The following is a 12,583-nucleotide window of genomic DNA, read 5'->3' on the forward strand; positions in this document are numbered from 1 at the left end:
GTGGAAACGGGATTCGAACCCAAGTAGTCTGACTCTGGAGTCTACATGTTCATAACCACTTCCCTACATGACAGATTTGTAATCACCAGAAAGAGCCTTGCTCTAACAGAAGCCGTGATGAAACATGGCTGGAATGTTATGCATACCGGCTATGTCACGGTCACCCTCGAAGATTTGCTTTTCTTAAAAAAAAGAAGCCCACTGTCCAATTACAATCCACAGCCTCCATTAGATTCGGGTCTGACATATCTTACTACTCAACCCAGCCACACACTCAAAGTGCTACGACTGGTGCTGGAAAGAGCAGCAGGAGCTGCAGCCGCTGCCACAAACATCAAAGGCAAGTTCAAAGCAACAATGTTTTCAAGGAAGACCATCCCCAAAACCAGCAACTAATTTCACCTAACAGTAACCCCCTAGTCTCATAATCTGCTCATTATAAAACACTAGCATGCTAAACACACAGCCCTCATGCCATGATCAGAAACAAAAAGGACACAGCACGGCCGGGGGAAGCTCCTCCGAAAAATCTCCTACTCCTTTCCCTGAATATTCCTCCCTCTTATTGAATATGCTACCCCCCATTAAGTGAACCTCAATAAAGGAAGCAAATTCTGCTAAACGGGAGCTACTCTGTCTGTGGAGAAGCCACTTTGTGTCTCACTGCTTTACTCATAAACTCACTTTCACTTTAAACTTTAAAAACAACGTTTTCATTATTAAACAAGACTAAATGCACTAAGCTTTCAATTCAAAAGTTATAAATGACTTATTGACTGACTGATTGATTGAATAAATAAGATATACATAACAGGTCTAAGGGCAAATCATTGAAAAAAAAGTTAGTAAAGCTAAAAATGAAAATTAATATTAGAAAATATGGTTCACTTGATAACTAAATCCAAGAAGTTGTCCTGAAAAAAAAAAATCAATTAAAAACCAAAAGTTAAAACGAAAGTATTTATACTAGTCAAGAAAAAAATTGGGGAAAAATACAAATACCAAAAATTTTAAGTGAAAAAATTAAAAGCATTTTTTAAATGAGAATGCTATTTAAAATCTTTACTAATAAATTTGAAAATCTCATAAAATAATTTTCTCAGGATATATGAATTAACAAAATTGATGCAAGATGAATCAGAAAAGTTGAACAAACCAAATCATTATGGGGAAAAATACTGAAAAAGTCATCAAAGAATTATTTCAAAGAAAGCTGCCAGACCCAGTTGGTTTTATGGGTGAGCTCCTTCCTGCATTCATGGAACAGATAATTCCCATGTTATACAGTCTGTTCTCAAAGTTGGAAAGCACTTCAACTTACTGTATAAAATTAGCTTAACCTCAATTCCAAAGCCGACAAAAATAGTACAAAACTACAGACAAACGTCATTTATGAATATAGATGGAAAGCCCCCAAATAAAATATTAACAAGCAATTCTAACAAAACTTTCAAGAAATAATCTAGCATGAGCAATTAGGTATATTCTAGAAATTCTAAAATTGTTACTATTAGAAAATTAATAAAATAAATGGAAGGAAGAAAAATCATATAATTTTCCCAATGGTTGATTAAAAGATATTTGCTAAAAATTCAACCCCTTTCCTAATTTTTAAAAGAAAAACAACAATGATTAATGAACCAAGAAGACAGGTTACTAACACCCAGCCTTACACCCAGAGCAGAGTCACTAGAAACATGGTTATTAGACATGGCCATACACCTGCTCTATTACCACTAAAACAACAAAGCAACTCACAAGAAAAAGAAGTATAATTATCTAATAAGATGAGCAAAATTATCAGTCTTAGAAACCACATAAATATCTCCCAAGAAAAGTCAAAAGAAACTATTTAAACCTATATTAAGAATTCAGCAACTGACAGAATATAAAAGAAAATGCAGAAACTAATAGTTGTATACTGAAAACAGCAGGTTAGAAGACCTAATAGAAAAAGATACCATTTAAAAAAGTAGCAAAATTACTTTTAAAATTAAAAGAGTCTATCTAAGAAAAATAAATAAATAAAAATAAAATAAAATAAAAGAGTCTATCTAAAGATAACGTCAAAATGATTTGAATGAATTTAGAGACATCTGTGTTCCTGGTTACAAAGAATCAGTATGGAAATTTTCCATAAAAGAATTTTTTAAATGATAAGATTCTAAAACCTCAAGGGATTTGAGGGGAAGAAAGTAGAAAGAGGGGAGAACTTGACAAAATAATTTAGTTCATGTTATGATGTCATACATGCAAAGAAAAGAAGGAGGAAGATTTTGAAAAGAAGAGAAACTTGAACTGTCAGAGATTAAAACATTTATAATGTTACAATAGCTAAGACAGAGAGATTTTAAAACAACAAATGAAATGGAAAATCCATAAACAGGCCCAAGTATAAATATGTTTTTAATATATGCTGAAGGTACCAAATCAAATCAAAGGGGAAATAGATGGATTATTCAATAAGCAATAATAAAGCTATCAGTTAACTATTTGGAAAAACTTAAATAGATTCCTACTTACACTGTGCACAAAAAATAAATTTGTTTGGATGAAGAATAAAATGTGAAAAAATAAAAATCATAATGAACTAGAAAAAAATAGAGGTGACTATTTACCTGATCTCAGAATGGGAAAAGCCTTTCAAAGCATAAAAGAAAAGGTTGAAAATACAGAGTGACAGATTCAACTACAAAAACTTTAAAACATCTGTTTGGAAAAAGAAAATGAAAACCTAAAAAATGAAAATGAAAAACTAGAAAAATGTTTACAAATTATAAGACAAAGAATAATAGCCTTAATATATAAAGAGCTCAGCTCTGGCCAGGTAGCTCAGTTGGTCAGAGCGTCGTCCCAATATGCCAAGGTTGTGAGTTTGAGCCCCAGTCAAAGCACATATAAGAATCAACCAATGAATGCATAAATAAGTGGGACAACAAATCAACGTTTCTCTCTCCCTTCTTCTCTCTAAGAATCAATTTTAAAAATAAAATAAAAACAGCCGAAACCGGTTTGGCTCAGTGGATAGAGCGTCAGCCTGTGGACTGAAGGGTCCTGGGTTCGATTCCGGTCAAGGGCATGTACCTTGGTTGCGGGCACATCCCCAGTGGGGGGTGTGCAGGAGGCAGCTGATCGATGTTACTCTCTCATCGATGTTTCTAGCTCTCTATCCCTCTCCCTTCCTCTCTGTAAAATATCAATAAAATATATTTAAAAATAAAATAAAAAATAAAATAAAATAAAAACATATAAAGAGCTCTTTTAAAACTAACAGTGAAAACTACACACTTCAATATAAAAATGAATATGGATAAGGCAATAAGCATACTTTAATACACTGAATCACCTTCTATAAAGCAGAGAAAAGGTGGAGGGGCTTCACAGAAATAACAACAAAATGCAGCAAGAGGACCCGGACCAAATTCATATTCAAGCAAACCAATTTTAAAACAACACTTTGAGACAAATCATAAAATCAAATATAAACTGGGTAATAGGTGATAATAAAGAATTCATAATTGGTTAATACAATTGGTATGAAAATGGTATGATAATTATGTAAGAAAAGTCCTATTTTTAAGAGATGCATGCTAAGAATCTAGGATAAAATATTGAGACATCTATAATTTACTTTAAAATACTACAGCCAAAAAAGAAAGAGAGCTGAAACCGGTTTGGCTCAGTGGATAGAGCGTCGGCCTGCGGACTGAAAGGTCCCAGGTTCGATTCCGGTCAAGTGCATGTACCTTGGTTGCAGGCACATCCCCAGTAGGGGGTGTGCAGGAGGCAGCTGATCGATGTTTCTCTCTCATTGATGTTTCTAACTCTCTGTCCCTCTCCCTTCCTCTCTGTAAAATATCAATAAAATATATTTAAAAAAAAAAAAGAAAAGAAAAGAAAGAGATTGAGCAAAATTGACATAATAATTATCAAGTAGGCAAAAAATAAATAAATCTTCAGTCATTTATCTCAAGTAAATGTTAAACAATGGGCAGAAAGATTTAAAAACTTTCAGGTCTATCATAGCATTACTAGCTGCCCAGTGCACAAAAATTGTGCACTAGTGGTGGGGAAATCCCTCAGCCCGGCCTGCGCCCTCTCGTAGTCTGGGATCCCTCAGAGGATGTCCACCTGCTGGCTTAGGCCCGATCCGCAGGGGGATCGGGCCTAAGCCAGCAGACTGCCATCCCTCTTGCAGTCCAGGACCCCTCGCTCCTTATCGCCCACCTGCAGCAGAGGCGGGAGAGGCTCCCACCACCGCCGCTGCACTCGCCAGCTGAGAGCCCTGTGGGAGCGCACTGACCACCAGGGGGCAGCTCCTGCATTGAGTGTCTGCCCCCTGGTGGTCAGTGCACATCATAGCGACCAGTCATTCTGCCATTCGGTCGATTTGCATATTAGCCTTTTATTATATAGGATTTATGATTGTGAAATACTAGTACTGAAATCTATCCAAATGTTCAATTTTTCATACTGCCATCTGAGAGACTATGAGGCAGTCATCAAAAACTGAATTTTGGAAGAAAAATTAAAGCTATTTTGATATATTTTATGGTGCAGCAGCTATGGAAAACAGCATGGTGGTTCCTCAAAAAAGTAAAAATGGAAATACACATTATCCAGTAATTCTACTTCTGAGTATGTATGCAAAATAATTGAAAGCAGAGAAGTAAAGGGATATTTGTACAACCATATTCATAACAGCCCTACGTTACAGGCAAAAGGTAGAAGAAATCCAAATGTCCTTGGATGGATGAACAAACAAAATGTGGTATATTCATACAATGGAATATTACTCAGCCTTTAAAAGGGAGATTCTGATACATGCTACAACATGAGTAAGCCTGGAGGACATTATGCTAAGTGAAATAAGCCTGTCACAAAAAGGCAAATACTATATGATTCCACTTATATGAGGTAACTGAAGTAGTCAGTCATGGAGACCAAAAGTAGAATAATAGGGGGTTGAGAAAAGGGAGGAAAAGGGGAGTTGTTTTTAATGGGTTCAGAGTTTACATTTGGGAAGAAGAAAGAGTTCTGGAGTTAGATGGTGGTGATGGCTGTCTGACAATATGAATGTACTTAATGCCACTGAACTTTACATTTAAGAACAGTTAGCCCTGGATGGTGTTGCTCAGCAGTTACAGCACCGGCTCGTGTACCAAAAGGTCACAGGTTCGATTCCTGGTCAAGGGCACCTATCTGGATTGTGGGTTCGCTCCCTGCCCCCAGTCAGGGCACATGTGGGAGGCAACCAGTCCATGCGTCTCCCTCATATTGATGTTTCTCTTCCTCTCTCTCCCTCCTTTCCCTCCTCCCGACCTCCATTTCACTCTCTCTGAAAAGCAATGGAAAAAAATATCCTCAGGTGAGGATTAACAACAACAAAAGAATGGTTAAGATGGTAAATTCGATGTTATGTATATTTAACATTAAAAATAAATTAAGATACTTGGTACCTTTTCAAGAGAAAAATACATGCTGCTATTCTTTTATTATCTCAATTTTGATTGATGTCTTAAATATTAATATATATTTGCACACAGGAAAAAAGCTCAGAAGGTTATATATCAAAATGTTAATAATTATCACTAAATGCTGTGCTTACAGGAACATTTTGTTTTCTCTGTGTGTCTGTGTGCTTTTCTGTAACTCCCAGGTTTTCTACACTTACTTTTATAATCAAATGCAAAAGTATGTTGACTGGACAAATGAAAAAGGAAAGAAAAGGACGCTGGTCCAAATTCGAGAATGCCCACAATTGTATCTCCAAAAGATATAGTACACTTGAGAACAAATCATAAAAGGCAGCCTGAAGTTTGGGAAAATAGAGACCAACTCAGAAGACAGAGCACCAGGGAGTTCCCTACAGAATTAAAATAGAGACATATTCCTGATTTTAAGCAATTCCCACAGCCCAGGTGGGCTCACCACATCTCTGTGTGCCAAGCAGAAAGGAAAAGATCAAGGGAGCCTCAAACTCTACCCAAGTGGCCCATCAGAAAGGACAGGCTCGGAAAGAAAGGACTGGGATCAATGCAGCGCTCTCCCTAGGGCTCCACACGCCCCGCCCCCACACCTCTCTTCAGCTAAATCCACTTTCAGAAAATATTTTCTAGACAGCAGCCTTCAAGAGAAAAAGGAGCCTTTCTTTCTGTGGCATTCCCTCGCCACATATGGTACTGCTCTGAATAGAGGCTTTATGAGGGAGGGTTCGGATACCACAGCCACGGTTATGCCACTGACCACAAACAACAATAAATAGATGTTAGGGTTTAGGTTTCCATGCAGCAGAGGCACCCTGAGTAATTATGCTAGAGCTTCCAGCAGATGTTTATTGAGTGCCTACTAAGTACAGGGCATATTTGTAACACCACACACACACACACACACACACACACACACACACACGTGCACACACACAGCAGTTCCTTTGTTCTGTTCCAGGACTCAGACTAGGGCAATAATGTGTAGGCTGGAGGCACTGGCCAGTCTGATTCTACAGGTCCCATCTCCTGGATTGGGGAAAGAGAGGCAGAGGAAAAGCACTGATCCTTGCGAAGGATCAAGGGGACAAGTCACTGCATCCCACCACTACAGCTGCTGAAAAAGGGGCCGAGTTCTGCAGAAAGAAGCCTTCAGCCTTCCTAAAACCCCACGGACAGCATCCGTGGGAGCAGAGTCACTGCAGGCCCTGGGCCTGCAGGAAACGACATCGCCAGGTTTATCGGGCAGGAAAAGAGAGAACCAGGCCTCCAAATGCTTCTCCCACACACGTAAATGAATCCCACCAGCCACCCCTCCACCATACGTACTTTTGCCCCCATTGTTCTTCAGGACATTGGAGAGGTTGACAGAGGCGGTGCCTAGCAGTTCATTTCTTAAGGTATGGCAGCTCCAGACCTTCAAATCTAAATGACTCTGGGCCGTGACATTCCTGGAAAACAAATAGTTGATTCATCACATCCAAGCAGATCAATCACTCTGATTGCCTTAGAAGAAAACAGGTATTGCTGACAACTTGGAAGAGGAGGGAGGACCCAAACAGGAAGATGCTCACATAACCCCTAACCCCCCAAAGCTGACCCCATAGCCACCTAGCTAATAATGAACACTCTGTGAGCTCAATGATGTGGAAATACTTAAAGAGAGGCACCTCGGGTACCAAAGGCAGAAGACTTAGAGGCTCCATAGGACACCTGAGTCTCCCACCACAACCCCCCTGGAGCGCCTTCTCTCTTTCCCCCATGTTACTGCATTCAAAAGAGAAGGGACTTGCTCTTACAAAATGATGATCTCATTCCAGAGAAGCTCGGAGCTCCCGATTCGCTTCCCAGTCTTCTTGGTCTCACTGGGCAGTCCATCCACTGCCACTTCCACAAATGAGTTAATTCGATGTTGGCGATTGTGCACCTTGGGCTTTGCTGACACCACTGGACAGGAAAGAAAGAAAAAGTCCAGGATGAGGCAGAGGGCTCCCAGCTGCCCCCCTGTGGCAGATGATCTCACTCTATTTGCTGTTTTGTTCAAAAAATAAATTTTTGGTTTTTTCCTGTTTTTAAGAAGACTTCTTTTTAAAAATGTCAGGACACACACAAAAAAAATATGAAACATAAGAAGGAAAAATCACTCCTAACCTAAAAACAAATGTTGGTAAATTCAGACTTTCAACTTTTATGTCCCCAATTCTTCAAAAATTATTCTCCTCCTAAAATCCATTTTAAAAGGCAGTAATACAAGCCCATTATAAGAATATGCCATAACTTAGTTAACTATTCTTTCATTTATGAATAGATTGCTTCTAATTTTTGGCTCTGGGAAAATTACCAGAAATGTATACACAGTATTTGCTTGCATTTCTGAGTATCCTTCCAAATCTATGAACATTTTTTTAAAGTTCCTAAAACTGCTTAATTCCTTTCTAAAAAGGGTAAATCTGTGTAGATGCCCATGAGCACTATAGGAAGATGTCCATTTCACCAAACACTGTACAACATTGAGTGCAATGTTTTTTCATTCTTTGCAAATATCGCAGGTTCAAGAAAATGGTATAAAGATAACAGCTAAGAATTAATGAGTACTTTTTACAGATAATATGCTAAGCACACATCATCTACCTGAATCCTCACAATGAACCCATGAGGCAGGGAATATACCATCACCCCCATTTCACCAGGAGGAAACAGGTTTGAGGAAGCTAGGTCATTACCCCAGGCCACAGAGACAGGAAGCTTTGAGCCAGGATGTGCAACTGGGCAGCCTGACTACACCATGTTTTGTGCCATTACCAGACTTTGCTTATTTGTTCTAATGCTTTCCTTAAATTACCAGTGAGACTGAATATTTTTCCATGTGCTTGTTACCATCTGCATTTCCTCTTCATGTGGCAGGGTTTCTGATGTTCACTTGGCACCAGCAAGCCAGGGACTCAGAGCACAAGCTAAGCAAGAATCCGCCCAAGGCCAGACAAGCTCCTCTGAGAGCATTTATTAGCCAAGAGAACTCCAGGTCATTAGGATGAAACACATCTAGATGTATTTAATCCTATGCCCCAGATAAGAGCATATTACTGACATTCCTTACCTAGGATGCCAAGACTGTTCTAGCCTGAGCTCCCGTCTGTCAAGTGTTAGCAAACCTCTCCCTCCCAGACCCTTCTGAGAGGTGACAGTCCTGTAAGGGGCCACAATTTGGCAAAGGACAAACCCACCTCTGAATTGTTTTTAGCAATAGCTCTCTTCTTCAGGCCCAAAAGGAGAGTAGAGAGAAATTCAAAGAACAACAACATCAAAAGTTGTGGCTAAGATTCAGGAGCAAAAAGGGATGGTACCAGGGGAAAAAAGGCTGGGGTCCTGGGAAATGGGGCCCAGGGTAGAAAAATGAAATACTTTACACATCGATCAAGGCTAACTGAGGCCACCTGGTGGTGCAAGAAGAGCTCTGCATGCAGGCTAAATTAGAGCCCTATCATCTTAAGCTAGACCGTTTCTTTGAAATCAACAAGTTCCAGCCCTTTATTTAATCATTTGACCAACTAAGATCCAGGCAGGTGAAAACACATATCCAAAACCCTAGAGCTAGTAAGAGCCAGAGCTAAGCCTAAAGTCAAGTCTCCCAGCTCCCAGGCCAATTCTTTGAATTCTGCCATGATGTTTCCTTTTTTGTCCTCTAGCTTTTTCCCCTATGTGTTTTTCTACCTTTTCCTTTTATTTATTTTTACATAATTTCAGCAAAGTTTTTAGGAAAAGTGCAAGAACAATACAAAGAATTCCTATAAACTTTTTTCCCAGTCACCAAATATTAATTTTATCTATTTGCTTGATTATTCATTCTCTCCGCTGACTTCCCACACACACATACACATTTTTCCCCCTGAAACTCTGGGAGTGAGTTGTAGATGCTGTACCCCTTTACTCCTAAATACTTTAGTGTGTATTTCTAAGAACAAAGACATTTTTCTAATATAACCATGGTATAAATATCAACATGCGCAAATTTAGCACTCTTTAATACTATTATCTACAGACCTTATTCAAATTTTGCCAATTGTCCTACCAAAGTCCACTATAGCACAAAAGGGAATTTTTTTTCTGTTACAATCTAGAGTCACATTTTGCAGTTATTTTGAAGTTCCCAATCTATAGAAAGGTTAAAAAAATAGAATAGTTGTATGCTCTCCACCAATTATCATTTTGCCACACTTGCTTTATTCCCCTCTATGTGTGTGTTTATATCAGTGCTATTCAAGAGAACTTCTGTGATAATGAAAATATTCTACCTTGGCGCTGTCCAATGCATTGCCCTCTGATACATGTGGATATTGAGCACTTGAACTATGGCTAGTGGGACTGAGGATTTGAATTGTAAATTTAATTAATTTATTTTAATGTAAATAGTTCTATGGGGCTATAGTGGCTACCCTATTGGACCGCACAGGATATAAATATATGATATTTATGTCTATAATTGTGTGTGTGTCTATATCTACACACTTTTTTGTGGTAAACCATTTGAAAGTAAATTGTAGATGCCATGAGAGATCAGCCCTAAATACCTTCCAGAATGCAACTCCTAAGTATAAAGACATCTCCCCACCTAACCACACAACACCATCATTATACCTAAGAAAATTCAGTTACCCGCTCTATCAATTCTAATATTCATTCCATATCTAAATTTCCTCAATTGTTCCAGACATATTTTTATTGCTGTTTTCCCCCCAATCCAGGATCCAATCAAGATGAGCACACTGCATTTGGTTGTTGTCTCCTTAACCCAGTGGTCGGCAAACCGCTGCTCGCGAGCCACATGTGTCTCGCGAGCCGTGGTTTGCCGCTCTGTTGACTAATGAGTTTGCCAACCACTGCCTTAACCTTTTAAAAACTGGAATGCTCTCCCTTCTTTTTCCATGACAATGACTTTAAAAGACTTCCACCAACTGTCATCTAGAATATGCCAAATTCTGCATTTTTCTGATTGTTTCCCTCATGATTAGATTCACATTGAACATTTTTGTCAAGAATGCTACATAGGTTACATTGTATACTTATGCACACACCCTGTTATCCTACTGGGAAAGCTAGGTTATCTCTTGGTTAATGGGGTCTGCCAGGTCTCCCCACTGTAAAGAAAGATTTTTTCTTCTAATTTATAATTAAGCAGCAGGTTGATGTGTTACATGTTTCTTTTACTAAAAGACAAGCCAAAATAAAGGTATTGAGATACAGGCAAGTTTATCTAGAAAGTTTATTTACTGTTTGATGAAATGTAAACGCCAGTCTCTTCTACATGGAGTCACATCTTCACATAGGATTTAGTTTTTAAAGTCAACAAATAAGGCAAAAATCACATATAGACAAAATTATCTCCTTGAAAAGCTCTTAGGAAAGCAGAATAGAACCTGGCATTTTGTCTTTCAATACGTTTCAAATAGTTGTTTGCTTTGCTGTGCTTTGCTTTCCACTGTTTCTTTTCTTTTTTTTTTTAATATATGTTTATTGATTTCAGAGAGGAAGGTAGAGGGAGAGAGAGAGAGAGAAACATCAATGATGAGAGAGAATCATGGATCGGCTGCCTCCTGCAAGTCCCCCACTGGGGATCGAGCCCACAACCGGGGCATGTGCCCTTGACCTGAATAGAACCTGGGACCTTTCAATTCGCAGGCCGACGCTCTATCCACTGAGCCAAACCGGCTAGGGCTGCACTGTTTCTTAAGTAAAATATGAGATAAAACAGTTGGCTATGTTTAAAGGCCTTGATGTATTTAAAAAATATATCTCAAAACTCGAGGATTACACAACATAAAAGCATGAGGGTACAGAGGCAAAGTGAGGGAACAGCATAGTAACATCTCCTATACTACACTCTAGGCCAGTGGTTCTCAACCTTTCTAATGCCGCAACCCTTTAATACAGTTCCTCATGTTGTGGTGACCCCCAACCATAAAATTATTTTCGTTGCTACTTCATAACTGTAATTTTGCTACTGTTAATGAATCGTAATGTAAATATCTGTGTTTTCCGATGGTCTTAGGCTCTACAGCAGCGGTTCTCAACCTGTCGCGACCCACAGTTATGAAGTAGCAACGAAAATAACTTTATGGTTGGGGGTCACCACAACATGAGGAACTGCATCAAAGGGTCGCGGCATTAGAAAGGTTGAGAACCACTGCTCTAGGCTCTATCAGTGAAATGCACGGCAGGAAGAACCACCCACTATTCAAATTGTCAGATCTTTCTTTCTCTTTCTCCCCCATCATTTTCCTGGATGGGAGCATCAAATCTTTATAGATTAAATGCATATATAATGAGAAGCAACTATATTATCAAGTTAGCTCTTTCCACTCTAGTAAGAAACTTCACATTGAAGAAAGGCAACGGAGAAATCTGTTCCTAGATAATATGGACACAAAATAGAGACCTCAGGAGGTCTCCAAGTCCCACAGGAAGGCTTCTGTTTTAACCTAAGCTTGCTAATTATTAGGTAAGGTAGTAAAGGCTATAGTCCCCAATTCAAAACCCTATCAGTTCACATTATCCCCTTCTTCCTCAAGAGGGCTGGAGCAGCACAGCAATGAGATGCCAAGGAAAAGAATTAAAATGTATTAAGACTATTTTAAAAATCACTAACTCAATAAGAAAGAGGCAAAGAATATGAATAGGCAATCCACAGAAAAGAAAATACAAATTTTCCCTAAATGTATGATAAAATACACATCTCTATAATTAAAGAAATGGAAAATAAAACTATGCTGAGAAAACAACTTTCTACCAATCAGACTGGCAAAGCGAAAAGCCTGACAACGCATTGTGTTGGTAAAAATATGGGAAACAGGCACGCTCATACTCTGCTGGAAGAGTATTCCTCCCAAGGAAGGCAACCTGGCTCTCAAAAGTACAAAAACACATCCCCTCTGATGGATCTTGGAAGGGGCATAAAAGAAACTGATAGAGAGAAACCAAGATGGCGGCATAGGTAAGCACCTAAACTGCTGCCTCGCACAACAATTTCAAAACTACAACTAAAAGACAGAACGGACACCATCCAGAACCACAGGAAAGCTGGCTGAGTGGAAATTCTACAA

The 12,583-nt window shown here is 38.9% G+C and overlaps 1 protein-coding gene across 2 annotated transcripts in view; it reads right to left on the reverse strand.

Moving 5' to 3' along the window:
• WWP2 (WW domain containing E3 ubiquitin protein ligase 2) overlaps window positions 1–12,583 on the reverse strand; it is a 131,241-nt gene that overhangs the window by 94,092 nt on the left and 24,566 nt on the right. For both annotated transcript variants that reach the window (XM_080646019.1, XM_080646020.1), the window contains exons 3-4: window positions 7,286–7,433; window positions 6,816–6,937 (exon numbers count right to left, since the gene is read on the reverse strand). In XM_080646019.1, the coding sequence (XP_080502145.1) occupies window positions 6,816–6,937; window positions 7,286–7,433 (270 nt within the window). The remainder of the gene's footprint in view (window positions 1–6,815; window positions 6,938–7,285; window positions 7,434–12,583) is intronic.

This window comes from Plecotus auritus (assembly GCF_963455305.1).
Source record: "Plecotus auritus genome assembly, chromosome: 10".
Classification (NCBI taxonomy): domain Eukaryota; kingdom Metazoa; phylum Chordata; class Mammalia; order Chiroptera; family Vespertilionidae; genus Plecotus; species Plecotus auritus.